This window comes from Cervus canadensis, chromosome 4 (genome assembly GCF_019320065.1).
Source record: "Cervus canadensis isolate Bull #8, Minnesota chromosome 4, ASM1932006v1, whole genome shotgun sequence".
NCBI lineage: Eukaryota > Metazoa > Chordata > Mammalia > Artiodactyla > Cervidae > Cervus > Cervus canadensis.
Genome location: NC_057389.1, coordinates 15,233,485 through 15,249,462, shown reverse-complemented (window position 1 = coordinate 15,249,462; position 15,978 = coordinate 15,233,485). Strand labels below are relative to the sequence as shown.

Here is a 15,978-nt window from a genome sequence, read left to right as displayed (position 1 = left end):
GGCTGCATCATGTACAGACACATTAAACATGGAATTGGGCCCTCTGTGAGTTCTCCTCCACTATCATCATGTTGATGGTCATTATGTACAGTATTGTTTCACTTTGCATTTTTCTTGCAGTTTCACCACTCTGATTGCCTCTCAACCTGGCTGCTTCATTTCATCGCCACTAACTACCTCATCTTCAGTCAAAAGCCTGAATTTCAGGATCTTTCAGGTAGAGTGCTAATTAATGTTTTTTGGGGAAAAATGATACTCTGTTTTCTTAGATTTGAGACATAATTTGTAGGAATAGTAGTTTTTAAAAAATAAGTCAGTGTGAGACATTCCTTTTAAGTATGCAGTGTGGTAATTGAGGATACTTACAGTAACCTGTGTTTCATAAAAAGCTAGACCTGTGTTGCATAAGACATTTTCTAATGCTGGTTTCATAGCTCCCATCCATTTTTAAGTGCTTTTTTTTTGTGTGTGTGAATTAGATAAAGTGGCCTCCCATGATATTTGCTTGTGATAAATGAGATTTGGTTTTAACCATCTAAGTCAGAAGCAACATTTGAATAGTTCAGCTTTTTAAGTTCTCTTCTTATAAAGAAAAATTCCTCCCGACTTGTACTGGTTATCTCCCGTCTTTGTATTCGTCCATCATATTATTTGGCAATAACAACTTTTTACTGATCAAAGAGCGTTGCAAAATTTACTGAGCAAAGAGTATACTTAATGTGATCTTTTAAGGTCAATTATAGAGATGAAAAACAATCAAACGGTGAGCTTCTGAGTGCTGCATAAGAGCAAAGAAAATGAAAATAGAAGAGTCATCAAGGTAGTCAGTTTAGACACAGTGGTTCGCTCATGTTATTGCCTAAAAGAGAGTCAAGGAACAATCAAGTTATTGATAAAAAGGAGAAGGTAAAGATCTCCCAGTCAAGTAGTTTCAAAGGCTAAGCAGAGAAAACTCCCCGGCAGTGGCCAAAGGTCTTGGGAGGTGGGCGGGAGTGGGGTGGGCGGCAGAGGGGAGGGAGGGAGGGGGCGGGGCCAGAGCTTGTTGAGCTCCTGCCAGTCACCTTCATCCAGAGTACTTCCCTTTTACCTGCGGAAATCTTAGAATTCTATGTAAAAATTGGCTTGTAAGAGAGCATCTGATGCTAGAGGAGGTGGACCTCTCTTGTTTTCATTCACCTATTCATTGCATAGTTAGGGAAACCAAGAAACACACAGTCAGTTTTGGGCAGATGTCTTTAGCCAGTCAGCACACATTGGGTGCCTGTTGGGAGTCTCTTTCCATAGAATGTGCAAGAACCAGAATTCATTCTTGAACATGAGGCATACATCCCCTTACTGTTAGTAGGGGGCATTCTTACACAGTTATTCTTTAATCAGGCAATTAAAAATGAAATAAATGGACATTTTGATTTTAGGGCCGCCTTCATTATGCCACCTTAAGTCACCTTCATTCGTGAAAGACAAGATAATTTTCCAATTACTGTTCTGTGTAGATGTGTGATACAAGTGTGCTTCCTAGGTGGCGCTAGCAGTAAAGAACATGCCTGCCAAAGCAGGAGACTTAATAAGAGATGTGGGTTCAATCCCTGGGTCGGGAAGATCCCCTGGAGGAGGGCATGGCAACCCACTCCAGTATTCTTGCCTGGAGAATCCCATGGACAGAGGAGCCTGGCAGGCTACAGTCCATGGGTCACAAAGAGTTGGACACAACTGACTGAGCATGCACGCATAGGCTACCCATGGAGTACTGTTGCAACCTAGGGAGAAAGATGTTCTCTGAGTCCTTTGAGTTATTCATTTTTATTTCATTTTATTACTTATACAATTGCCTATTAAGCATGTTATGACCACCTGGCATAGTGAGAAGCAGGACTCCAGGGTGTAATTTGAGAAGGCAGGGTAAGAAAATGAGACTATGTCAGTGACTATCTCATGTTCCTTTGGTGGAAATAAAAATAGTATCCTGAGTGCTCTGATTCAATGGTGCCTGTTCACATCCAGGACCTGTTGTGATATGTCCTCTTGGGCAGAGAAAAAAAAAAAGCCCCTGTGTATAAGGGAGAAGTTGATGGCTAATATCAGCAGTCACAAATTGACAAGTCTGTGGGTTGAATATAACTTGCCCAGGGATCTTATTTCGATCACATGGTATTATAAATTCTTTTAGTGTCAACATTTAAACATTGTAACGTGTCACATTTTTAAGAATTGAAATTTCTGGCTTCTTTTGAAAAGTTGGAAGATCTGGTGCTTCTGGGCCCATCTTCCGAGCTGGCAACACCCTGAAACGGAGCATTACCGCACATGTGCCCGACACAGTGCCACAGTCTCCTCTTCCCGGATGCCTGACTCTCGGCCTATTTCACGTGGGCCCTTGAGACTGAAAGCCTTCATGTCACAGTCCCTTTACAGCTTACTTAAAGAATGGCTCATTTTCAGCCTCAAAAATTATCAGATTATTTTTGGAATTATAAGAAAAGTTTTCCCTTAACTGGGGATTTTTCTTCATTAGAGGTGTTTAGAAATTGAAAAGTGAGACTGGAAAAGACCTTGTGTTAATGCTGCCGCCGATACATCATAACTCAGTGAAAGAGCTCGTTAAATACTAGGTGTATTTTACATACCAGATTCATATGAAAGCAAACAGCAATGCACAGGAATATGTTGCTCTTGGCACTTATGGATTCATTATTCTGTTTAATTTATCTCAGTATTATGTTTTATATTGTAACAGGTTTTTTGGTCTTGTTTTGATTTTTGCTGGCTACCAGAGCTCATCTACAATAAATTTTTTCTCTCTTTTCTTTAATGTTAACTGGGGGAGCAGTCTTAAATGTACAATTGATTTCCCTGAGCAGCTAGGCCCTGCAGCCTGGATCAGGACCTTGCTAATCCAAATTACAATAGATGGGATCAAACAGTAGATGGAGAAGTGGAAACTGGCGCAGCAGAAGGAAACCTCAATGCCCACAGAAGGGAATACTAATGAGAAACAAGCTGATCCGGCCGGCAGAATACTGTAAAGCCTTAAAAATTCGTGGGACCTGGTATTTCAGAAAGCAGAATGAGATTTGGGGCTGAAAGCCACAGAGCTAGTTGAATGCTTCTGCTGCACTCTGTCCCACCCAGGCAGGGAGCTGCTCCCTCTCCATCACAAGAATTGGGGGTGTATTCCTGGAAAAGTTAAGCCACAAAAGCTAGAGAATCATAAGCTCAGAGTATAGCTGAGATTGGGGCAAGGAGCTGGACTGAAAACACAGGGATGGTGTGAAAGTGCACATATTATGCAGGAAGCCTCCAGCCTCCTGCCCATCTCCAGCTTCTAGAGTTTTGGCAGCCAGGTGTTTGACTCCCACCTTGACTCTTCACCAGGCAGCAAGTCCTGCCCATGCCCCAAAGATTTCCAAACAGCTTTCTAGCATTTCACTTTTAAATATGAAGAGATTAACCGAGGATCAACTGGTATTTAAGGCACTGTCCAATGGGAAAGATGAATACCAAAACAAATGAAGAAAAATGGAAGACAAGGAATTTATAGGAACAAAGAGTAGAAGGAAATCTTAAAAAAAAAAAACAAAAAACACCCTGTAATTAATAAGAGATACATGTTTGTAAAGATAGAATGTTATAAAAGGGAAACAGCATTCATAGAGACCAAGTGTAGAATAATGGTTGCTGGGATGTGGGGGAGGGGAGACAAGGCGATGATGTTTGATGGGTGTAGAGTTTTAGTTTTGCAGGATGAAGAGTTCTGGAGATTGGTTGACAACCATGTGAATGTACATAACATGACTGAACTGTACACTTTAAAATAGTTAAGATGGTAAATTTTATATTACATGTATTTTAGCATAAAACGATAAAAGAATAAGAAGTTGCTCTTGAAAATTAGGATAGCAAAAAAAAAAAACTGTAACAGAACAACCAAACAATAAATAAACGAGTAGAAAGATCAAGGTAAGGAAATCTCCTAGAAAGTAGGACAAAAAGAGGAAAAGTTTAAAAAAAAAAGTTGGAGGCTCAGTGCAGGAGTGCAGTATCTGAGTGATAGAAGTTAATACAGGAAGAAAGAAAAAAACACTGAGGAGGAAATTATCAAAGACATAATACAAGAAGTTACCCCAGTACTGAAGGAACTGAATCAGCATATTAAAAGGCTCTGCCAAGTGCTCAGCTTAATTAATGAACAAGGTCCATCATTGGATATGCAGGAACACCTACTTATAAATAGGAAAATGTAAATATTTGTAGAATAAAAAAACCCCACAGATGACTTATCAGCGACTGTGAATCTGAATGGTAGTAGGAAGCAACGGGGTACTGTCTTCAACATACTGAGGGAAGATTTCATACCAGACCAGATGATCTGTTCAGTGTAAGATGCCTCATCACAAACAAGTTCTCAGAAATACTTCTTATGCTTGCCCTCCTTTCAGGAAGCTAATAAAAGTTGTGCTTCACCAAAACTAGAGAAAACAGAGTGAAACATTTGAAGTCTAGGAGCAGAGAGAAAAAGAATGGGAGGACTTTAGAGTTTGGAAGGCTGAGTTAGCAACAAAGAAAACTAATTAAATGAAAACCACAAAGTCCTTTATCTCCGGGAAAAAGAAGTCTTACTTGGGGGGAAAAAAAAAAAAGGACGTAATCAAATACTACTTGATGAAGCAGTGACATGATGTATATAATTGTAAGTCACAGGACAGCGTGAATCCTGATGAGTGATTGAGAGGAGGGGAGGAAGTATACAGCAGAACTTGGGTCTCATCTGTTACACAGGAAACCAATACTTAATATTGAAAGTTGATCCCAAATAAAATATATTCAATTAATACTGTTTTTCTAAAACTTTTAGTGGAAGAACGCAGTTTTGTTGAAAAGCACAGATGGCCATCGACTATGTACTTGAAGCAGCTTGCGGAATACAGGAAGTATATTCACTCCCGGAAGTGTCGTTGCTTAGTAATGTAACCTGGAGTTTCTATATCCATGCATTTTTTTCTTGTTATTATGAAGAATGGGGTACTTCTGGGTTCCAGGAAAATTCTTGTGACTGAAACCAATATGGGAGTTTGAAAAGATCACCATTCAGCTTAACGTGCTTATTAGATCTTGTTGGAAAAAACTATCATTGTGATCTTAAAAGGGAACAAAATATACTATAAGTTAAAATGAAGACTTCACCCTAGCACATAAAGCTGTGTACAGCTACTTTTTCCTTTAAGATTCCTTATTGGTTTAGTGATATGAATATCCCTTCCATTTAAGAAATGCTCAAATTTTTTAAAAATCATGTAGTATTAATGCAGAAATTTCATCATCTGATTAATTGCTCTGTTAAAATAAGGGCCATTTAAAGACCCAGTGTGACTGTTTCTATAATGAGAAATCTAGAAGACTGATCAAACTGAGATCTTAGAAATTTTCCTGGGATTTTAAACATGAAATGCCACTTCATTCCCAATCAAGTGACAATGATCGAACCATAATGAAAAAAAAAATCTGTTTTTTAATCTGAACAACCCACCTGATCCACCTTGCCTCTCCTCCATGGTTCTTATTAGCCAGGAAATCTGTATAGGGCTGGCTTTGTGGCCATGTAGCCTCTGTGCTCACACAGGGCCCCGTGCTTAGAAGGGCACCATGCTTGATCCACTGCCCTGCGATCACCGTCTTAAAATTCATGATGTTTGAAGGAGGGCCCTGCATTTTCACTCTCTACTGGGCCCCCCAGATTATGCATATCTCCTTGCAGGGTATGTTGTCTTGCTCAGAATGTTATCTTCTCTGAAAGCAGAAAAGAGGCACTGACATCAAGCAAAAAGAAGGAAGCTTGCCGAGGAAAGAGATCGCGTGGGGTTTCTCCCACGAGGAAGTCTGTACCACCCAGGGCCTCGCTCTCTGCCGCCTCAACTGGCAAGTGAGAAATGCGTCGTGTTGGTTTCACTTTGAGACACTCAGAGTCCTGGCTTCACACAGATAAATACTTTCCTGATCACTCTGTAAGACCAGGATGTTGGTAAAAGTGACTGGCCGGTGTGACTTTAATATGCATTTATGAAAATGCTTGTAGGAAAAGATGCTTTCTAGAGAATCTGCAATCAAAGGCTCAAGAATTTTCTTTCTTTTAGTATATTTACTAACATTAAGATGTCAATGGCTTGAACTGTGTGAATTCTGTCTGTGAACTGAAAGGGTATTTAATGAAGAATAACATGAATCTTGTCCTTCAGGATTTTATCTAGTAAGTTCAAAGAAAGGATATAAATCAAGACTTGTTGCATGGAAAGAAAAAGGTGCTAAGAGGACCGAATTATAGTTTCTTTTGAATCACATGTCAGCAGAAACAATTACATCAGAAGTTTAGAAGCTGAGAGATGGAAAACCAGATTACTATTTATTGTTAGCATCCTTTTCATCTGTAATAAGGTATTGGAATATATTTTTATTTTAATTTCCAGTGACTTAAGAATATGCATAGTTTTTGCCCACCTATTCTAAGGTTTGTTTAAACAGTTTTATGCCATAGATTAGAAACAATACTATACAGTTAGTCCTTGAATGTTTGCCAACAACTGTCAGAATAAAACAGTAAAAATTCCCTACAAATATCTTACAAGAAGCCTGATTTTAATTGGATTGTGTTGATAACAGATTACTGGAATGCATTTTTAATTTTTGTATTTAATTCATTTGAATTAATCAACTCTCCCACTTGACAAGGATTAATTAGCATTGTAAAGAATAAATACTGAAGTAGATTTTTTAGTAATTCATTCACATTTAAGGCCTTTTGAAATGTAATGATAGCCTTTTGCTTTTCATAAGCATATCCTTACCCCTACATTAATTACAGCATTATGTCTAAGTAACTTTTAAGCTAGGACATTGAAAAATATAAGTGCTAAAGTAAAATATTTCCTTGAAAATACTATTTAACACTTCAGTAGACTGTAGATAGTTTCTAGGTTGTTGGCCCTAAGTGGAGGTTGGCTTTGGGAGCTGCAGCTCCGTTGGCATTGAGCATGTAGTTTTTATTATGAAAGTTCTTTGCCTCCTGCGAGTGACTCAGACACACAGATGTCACAGCTCTCCTCTGCTAGTCAGAACAGCAATCAAGTTAGTGTTTAAACCTAGACTCTGCAACACCTTTGGATTAACTCAATTTAAAATAACAAGAGGTTTTTAAAAAAACAAAAACAAAAAATGTACAAACTCTCTTGGAAAATGAGTGCTCTTTTAGAGTTTTTCTAATTGAAAGATTATTTCTAGGTGAACGTATGCTTTCTGCTGATCTCTGCTTCAATATATTTATCAGTCATTTTATTTAGAGAAGATACTGTATTGTATCAATAGACTTAAGGCCTTTTCTTTCGGGGCCAGATTCTCACCTTATATAACCCTTTATATACTTCTGACCACTCTGTGTTCACATTGTAGGAGAGTAGGCGTATAATGTAGAAGGTTTCGGTAACCTACCTGAAATTCACCCTGTCTAATCCAGCACGGTGGTTTCCTGTTGGGCCGAAGCAGAAAACTGAAGAACTAGGTAAATTTGACTTTCTGGACAGCTGAACTTCTCAACTGTAATTTTAAAAACTACACTACACTGATACAGCTAATCAGACAAAGATGTCCTCATGTATTTTATTTAATTTAAATAATCTGTTTAATTCTGTCTTGAATAATTTTGCAAAGAAGGGTATGTGTGTATTTTAATATAGCCTGACCTGAATTTATATGTTTTTAGTTTTAGTATTTAACACTTTTGTAACAAATAAACCTTTTTTTTAAAACAAGCTTCACACAGTGTTGTGTAGTTATTTTCACTTTGGATGTGAATTGCCGAAGTAAATTTGGGAATCCTGCCTTGTATTTCTCAAGCATAATTGTTTTTGAAAACCATTATGTGCAAAATATTTAGAATGTTGATATGTTAGCTGTGATGAGATAAAGAAATTTATATTATCTTTAACAACTGGTAGAATTTCTCTTAAGAATATCTTATTTCTTTTTAAAAAATGCTTTGATAATTATGTAGCATAGAAATGAGCACTTGTGTGTTATTTTGGGGGCAAGACTTTTGAGAAACAGAGGCAACTGCACATAATAGCAGGTTAAGAATTTGGGTCTTTCCAGCAAAATGAAAAGGCACCCTGCTGACTGGGAGAAAATATTTGCAAGTTCTATATCTGATAAAGGGTCAGCATCCAAAATATGTGAGGAACTCATATAACTCAATAGCAAAAAAAAAAAACAACAACAAAACAAAATAAGCCAATTAAAAAGTATGCAGAGGATCTGAATAGACCTTTTTTCAAAGAAGACATACAGAAAGCAGGCAGGTACATGAAGAGATGCTCAGGATCATTAATTTTCAAAGAAATGCCAATCAGAATCACAATGAGGTATCACCTCACACCTGTCAGAATGGCTATCATCAAAAGGACAGGAAATAACTGTCGGTGAGGATGTGGGGAAACATTGAGCACTGTTGGTAGAGATGTAAACTGATACAGCTACTATGGGGAACAGTGTGGAGGCTTCACAAAAACTAAAAATGAACTACCATGTGATCCAGCGTTTCCACTTCTGGGTGTTTATCTGAAGAAAATGAAAATACTAACACAAGAGGATATCTGCACTCCTGTGTTCATCGCAGCATTGCAATATTCAGGATATGGGAATAACCTCAGTATCCATCAGTGGGTGAATGGATAAAGAAAACATGCCATATATATGTGTATGCACATACAATGGAATATGATTTGGCCATGAAATATAAAATCTTACTATTTGTGACAACATGAATGGACCTTGAGGACATTGTGCTGAGTGAAATAAGTCAGAGAAAGACAAATGCCATATGATCTCACATGTGTATTGCTGTTGTTCAGTTGCTAAGCCGTGTTCTACTCTTTGTGACCCATGAACTACAGCACACCAGGCTTCCCGGTCCTTCACTATCCCCTAGAGTTTGCTTAAACTCATGCCCACTGAGTTGGTGATGCCATCCAACCATCTCATCCTCTGTCGTCCCCTTCTCCTCCTGCCTTCAATCTTTCCCAGCATCAGGGTCTTTTCTAACGAGTCAGCTCTTCGCATCAGGTGGCCAAAGTATTGGAGTTTCAGCTTCAACATCAGTCCTTCCAATGAATATTCAGGGTTGATTTCCTTTAGAATCGACTGGTTTGATCTCCTTGCAGTCCAAGGAACTCTCAGGAGCCTTCTCCAGCACCACTGTTTGAAAGCATCAATTCTTCAGTTCTCAGCCTTTTCTATTGTCCAGCTCTCACATCCATACATGACTACTGGAAAAACCATAGCTTTGACTGTCCTGACATTTGTTGGCAAAGTGATGTCTGTGCTTTTTAATATGCTAAGTTTGTCATAGCTTTTCTTCCAAGAAGCAAGTGTTTTAACGGCTGTAGTCACTATCTGCAGGGATTTTAGAGCCCAAGAAAAGAAAATCTGTCAGCGTTTCCACTTTTTCCCCATCTATTTGCCATGAAGTGATGGGACCAGATGCCATGATCTTAGTTTTTTGAATGTTGAGTTTTAAGCCAGGCTTTTCACTCTCCTCTTTCACTTTCAGCAAGAAGCTCTTTAGTTCCTCTTCACTTTCTGCCATTAGAATGGTATCATCTGCATATCTGAGGTTATTGGTATTTCTCCTGTCAGTCTCGATTCCAGCTTGTGATTCATCCAGCCTGGCATTTCACATGATGTACTCTGCATAAAATGTCAGTAAGCAGGGTGACCATATGCAGCCTTGATGTACTCCTTTCCCAATTTTGAACCAGTCTATTGTTCCATGTCTGGTTCTAACTGTTGCTTCTTGTCCTGCATACAGGTTTCTCAGGAGACAGGTAAGGTAGTCTGGTATTCCAGTCTCTTTAAGAATTTTCCATAATTTGTCGTGATCCACACAGTCAAAGGCTTTGGCGTAGTCAGTAAAGCAGAAATAAATGTTTTTTAATTCTCTAGCTTTTTCTATGTTCCAACAGATGTTGGAAATTTGATCTCTCATTTTTTCTGCTTTTTCTAAATCCAGCTTGTACATCTGAGAGTTCTGAGTTCACATGCTGTTGAAGTCTACCTTGAAGGGTTTTGAGTATTACCTTGCTTGCATGTGCAATGAGCGCAATTGTATATGTATATGAAATATTAAACTAAAAAGGCCTCAAAAACTGAGCATATAGATTTAGAGAATATATTCGTAGTTGCCAGAGGCAGGGGGTAAGGGAAGTGTGAAATGGGTGAAGAAGTCAAAAGTTATAAACTTCCAGTTATAAAATAGGTGGTGAGACTATAATGTACTGCATGGCATCTATAGTTAATAGTACCATGTTGTGTGTTTGAAACTTGCTAAGAGAATAATACTAAAAGTTTTCATCACAGGGAAAAAAATTTGTAACTAAGTGGTGATGGATGTTAACTACTCATTGTGGTGATCAGTTTGCAATATATGCAAATATCAAATCATGATGTTGTATACCTAAAATGAATATAATGTTGTATGTCAATTATATCTCAGTTTTTAAAAATTGGAAGTTTCCAGGGTTGAGGAGCACAGGTAGGAGGAGGCGAGAGACCAGGCAGCCATGACATGAGATGGAATGTGCAGTATATATTACAGCCCCTCCCTAGAATGTTCCCAAGCTGCCAGTTAAGTCTCCTGAACCCATAAAGATCTCCCACAGTTCCATTAGAATTATATTCCTAACTCAAATCTAACCTGGGAACAAACCCTTCTAGAAGACTCCCAGTGCCTGTTGAAGAACCTCCACAATCCTCACCGCCAGCAGGGTCTTTCATAACCTAGCCCCAGCTTTTCTGCCTTGACAAGTAGAACTTCCATCCAGACTGTCTGTGTGCTTACTTGCACACCTCATACTCTCCCTTGGCTTGGATTGGGTTACCATTTCCTATCTACTTTGCAAGCTCCAGCATATCCTGTAGTGGAGGTCATCATGCTCAGTCATGTCTGACTCTTTGCGACCCCATGGACCATAGCCCGTCAGGCTCCTATATCCATGGAATTTTCCAGGCAAGAATACTGCAGTGGGTTGCCTTTTCCTACACCAGGGGATCTTCCTGACCCAGGGATTGAAACTGTATCTCTTGCTTTTCCAGAATCAGAAGCCCCTATATCCTGTAGAGTCCCACGTAAATGATATCTCTCCCTTACTTTCCATGCCTCTTCCAGGAAGAAGTAATTCCATCTTCATGTATCTTTTCTTAGTTCTTTATTTATGCCTTTCTTATGGCAGTTGAGCTTCCCTGATATCTCAGTTGGTAAAGAATCCACCTGCAATGCAGGAGACCCCAGTTCAATTCCTAGGTTGGGAAGATCTGTTGGAGAAGGGATATGCTACCCACTCCAGTATTTTGGCCTGGAGAATTCCATGGACTGTATAGTCCATGAGATCGCAAAGAGTTGGACACAAATGAGCAACTTTCACTCCACTTCACTCTGGCAGTTACTGCGTTTTAGGTATTAACATGTTAGTGGTCTGCATTTGGCTACAGCTTGAGAGCTGGGACCATGTCTTGGTTTATGGGGAGGCGATGAACAGATAAAATGGAAGAGTGGTAAGGGATAGATCATTGAGGGGATACAGAACCTGTGCAAAGTGACCCTTGGAAACATCTCTGCCTGGGAGTCCCCACTGGAGGTTAGCAGTGAGTCGGGCTGTGGGGACAGAAAGGTTCCTATTGTGCATACTGAAGGAGAAACAGCTCCAGTGTTACACATAATGTTTGTCTGAAATGCTCCTTTAACTGCATGCAAATAATTTCCTGGCACATGCTGACCATGTTCTAAAAGTCTTTGTTGTCCTGCTCTACTATTGCAGCTTACTGTTGAGTTATGATCAGATTAGTATGAGAGTGTATGAAATCCTCTTACACGTTCAGAGCAAGGAGCTCTCTTATTTACTCCTTTTTAAGAAAATAGCATGCAATTTAGTGGACACAATATATTCCCTACTTTAAGAAAGTGAAAAGGAGATGGGAACTCAACCCCTCTTCCTCTGTTGGAAACTTGGACTGAAAGATCAGCAGGAGACTTTTTTTTTTTAAAGAACAAAATTAATTTGTCTTTCAGTATAGGAGGCTAGAAATCCAAATTTAAGGTGTCCACAAGGCCGTGTTCTCTCTGAAGACTCTAGGGAGGCTTCTTCCCTGCTCCTTCCTGATTTCGGACAGCTGCTGGCAGTCGCGGGTGTTCCTTGGCTTATTGGTAGAACAGCGTCAGACTGTTCCTCCAGCTTCACACATCCGTCTCCCTCCATGGGTGTCTTTGTCCAAGTATCTCTTGTAGAAGAACACCAAAGTCATTGGGTCAGAGCCACCCTAACAGGAGGACCTCATCTTAACTTGATTACATCTGTAAGACCCTGTTTCCAAGTACGATCACATTCTCAGGGAGAGGATTAAGACTTGCATATAGCTTCTTGGTGGGCACGACTCAACTTCCACACCTTCTCTAGCACAGTCAATGCTTTTTGCCCTGATTTATCCTCGTCTGTATTGAGGGTGTAAACTTTTGCATATGTGTAAGCCAGTATGGTGTTACAATCGTTTTAATCTTTCTGATTTAGATTTATCATGTATACTCAGCCCTGCTTGGCTTTTGCTTTGTAATAGAGACTGAAACTCTTCTCTTTCAATAAGTATATGCCATTTATATTAAAAATGTGTGATTCTAGCTTCACATTATGCTTTTTCTCATTGCTTTATTTTTTCTCTAAAGTTCTGTATACATATTTGTTTTATGTGGGTTGGGTAGCTGACTATATCTTGGAAGCTTTCTATCCTGTTTTGGAATATATTAGTGTTTTATTTTACACATATAAGATTTTTAATGCTTGATATTTTATTTTGGAAACACTAGGGACAATGATGATTTAATAGCTCTGATTCCTTTTCTCCAACACCAGCTTAGTAGGTACTGGTGTAAGTATTATTTCTTCTAATGCTTACTTTACACCTTAAACTATATTCAGTCCCAACTGTTTGAATTATCAGAATATAAATGAGACTTTTAGAGTTCTGATCATAAAAGCTAAAATAACCAATATTCTTACACAACCATCTAGCTCTTTTCCCAACTTTGATTAGTTTTATTGTTTCTTTGTTGTCATTGATTCATATTATAGACCAGAAATGTGATTCCAAGAGTTGTTTCTTCCATAGTTTTCAAGTTAAACCAATTTTAGACTCACTTCTTTCCTTCCATTACAGTGTCTCTGTTCAACTTGTGTGCAACTGAGGTTTATCTTTTAACAGTTTCTTCAAGGTGCATATATAGGAAATACATTTTTGTAATCCTTGTATGGTCATAAGTACCCACTATTGCCTTTCTGGGCTTCCCTGGTGGCTCAGCTGGTAAGGAATCCGCCTGCAATGCGGGAGACCTGGGTTCAGTGCCTGAGTTGGGAAGATCCCCTGGAGAAGGGAAAGGCTATCCACTCCAGTTTTCTGGCCTGGAGAATTCCGTGGACTGTATAGTCCATGGGGTCGCAAAGAGTCGGATACTACTGAGCGACTTTCACTTCATTGCCTTTCTAGTTCAACAGTCTGTCTGGGTATAACATTTTGCTCACACTTTTATTTCCTGAAGGGTTATGTCTTTATCCCTCCACTGCTTTCTAAAGATATATATATATATATATATATTGTTGTGAACCTTAAAGCCAGCCTGATATTTCTCCCTTATAAGTTATTTGACCTTTTTGCTGAAATTCCTAAAGAATTATATTCTGTTTTTTTCAAGGTCCATGCTGTTCTTACTCTGCATGACATAAGCAGATAACTTTTCTGCTTATTTTCTGGCACTGATAGTATGGAAGGTAAATAGAAACTAGCTGTATCTCTCAGCTCCATTCAGTAAGCTAAAATGACTTCCTTGATTTGAAAAGTTCGTTAATGAATTTTAGATCTGGAATCTTCTTTTAAAATTCTTTTTGAATTTATTTTTAATTGGAGGATAATTGCTTTAGAGTGTTGTGTTGGTTTCTGCCATGCGTGCATGCTAAGTCACTTCCATCATGTCCGACTCTTTGCGGCTCCTCTGTCCTCATCTCCAGCTTTGCAGGCGGATTCTTTACCACTGAGCCACCAGGGAAGCTCCGGGTTTCTGCCGTACAAGAGTGCAAATCAGCCGTGAGTGTGCGTATGTCCTCTCCCTCGTAAACCTTCCTCCCACCCCTGAGGCTTGTCACAGAGCACTGGCTGCTCTTCCTGTGTTACATAGCCGCTTCCTACTGGCTTTCTGTTTTACATTTGATGATATATATGTTTCAACGATCTCAGTTCATCCTACCTACTCCTTCCCCCATTGTGTCCACAAGTCCATTCTCCATGGCTGCATCTCTCTTCCTCCCCTGCAAATAGTTTCATCAGTACCATTTTTCTAGATTCCATATGTATGTGTTAATATATGAATTCATTTTTCTGACTTCACTCTGTTTAACAGGCCCTAGGTTCATCCACCTCACTAGCACTGACTCAAATTTGTTCCTTTTCTTGGCTCAGTAATATTCCATTGTATATATGTACCACAACTTCTTTATCTATCCGTCTGTCAGTAGGCATCTAGGTTGCTTCTGCGTCCTAGCTGTTATAAATAGTGCTGCAAGGCACATTGGGTTTATTTATGTGAATACAAACAAATGAGAATGCGTGTTCTCATCTTTCTCCCTGTGGTCAACAGAATAATGCTTTCCCACCAACATCCACATCCTAATCCCCAAAACCTGTGAATGTTACCTTTCATGGCAAAAGGGATTTTGCAGGTATGATTGAGGTAAGGTTCTGGTTTGGGAAAGGTTATCCTGAGTGGTCCATTGTGATCCCAAGGACTCTTATAAGAGGGAGGCAGTACGGTAAGAGGAGAGGAGGCAATGTGGGGATGCTCTCATCCCTGTCTTCGGAGGGTAGCATTTTGGAGGAAGTAGCACCTGGAAGAGGGCATGGCAACCCACTCCAGTATTCTTGCCTGGAGAATCCCCCTGGACAGAAGAGCCTGGTGGGCTATAGTCTGTGGGGTCGCAAAGAGTCAGACACGACAGTGACTGACCACTCTTTGAAAACAGAGGGAAGGGGTCATTAGTCAAAGGAGAAGAACTGCCTCTAAAGCTGGAAAAAAGCAAGGAACGGATGAAAACCCTACTTCTGTGCATTGGCACTGAGTTAAATCTTGGAGACAGAGTTCTCATATTACTTTGCCAGCCAAAGGGGCACACAGCAGGCTATATCCTTGAATATGTGTGTCCCAACCTGAAAGTGTGGGTGTTGTGAAAGTGAAAAGTTTAAGTCGCTCAGTCATGTCTAACTCTTTGCGACCCCATGAACTATCCAGTCCATGCATGGCTCCAGGCCAGAATACTGGAGTGGGTCACCTTCCCTTCTCCAGGGGATCTTCCCAACCCTGGGATCGAACCCAGGTCTCCCACATTGCAGGCAGATTCTTTACCAGCTGAGCTACCAGGGAAGCCCAAGAATACTGGAGTGGGCAGCCTGTCCCTTCTCCAGGGGATCTTCCCGACCCAGGAATTGAACCGGGGTCTCCTGCATTGCAGGTGGATCGTTATCAACCAAGTCTTAAAATCAAGGGCAGGGTTTCTTTTAAGGATCAAGGTGCTTGAAGGGCCTACATTCCTTCAGTCCAGAGATCATCTGGCATCAGATGCTCTCTTGGTCTGTGGTTCTGGAGGTTACTGAACTGGGATCTTCCTCCTGGAATGAAGAATGCTTCACCTAGAAGCTAACGTCTTCCATTTGTCGGGGGTTTTAGTTCTGCACTGGAGCGCAGATTGGTTCATGTATATTCCTTGAGGGAGAACCAGGACCCTGCCCCGGAGCTGCACTGTTGTTTCTTGTCTATTCCTCTCTGTCTCTTCACCCCCTCCCCTTTGAACTTGCCCTTTAGAATTCAGGTAAGGTCTTGGCCTTGAAGCACAAGGTGGACTCAAG

General features: G+C 39.9%; 1 protein-coding gene across 1 annotated transcript in view; it reads left to right on the top strand.

Annotated features, from left to right (window-relative positions):
* Positions 1–7,792, top strand: part of RHOBTB3 (Rho related BTB domain containing 3) — a 56,912-nt gene extending 49,120 nt beyond the window's left edge. The window contains exons 11-12 of the mRNA XM_043464619.1: positions 121–217; positions 4,853–7,792. Coding sequence (XP_043320554.1) covers positions 121–217; positions 4,853–4,968 — 213 coding nt within the window. The 3' untranslated portion in view covers positions 4,969–7,792. The remainder of the gene's footprint in view (positions 1–120; positions 218–4,852) is intronic.
* Positions 7,793–15,978: the final 8,186 nt, after the last annotated feature.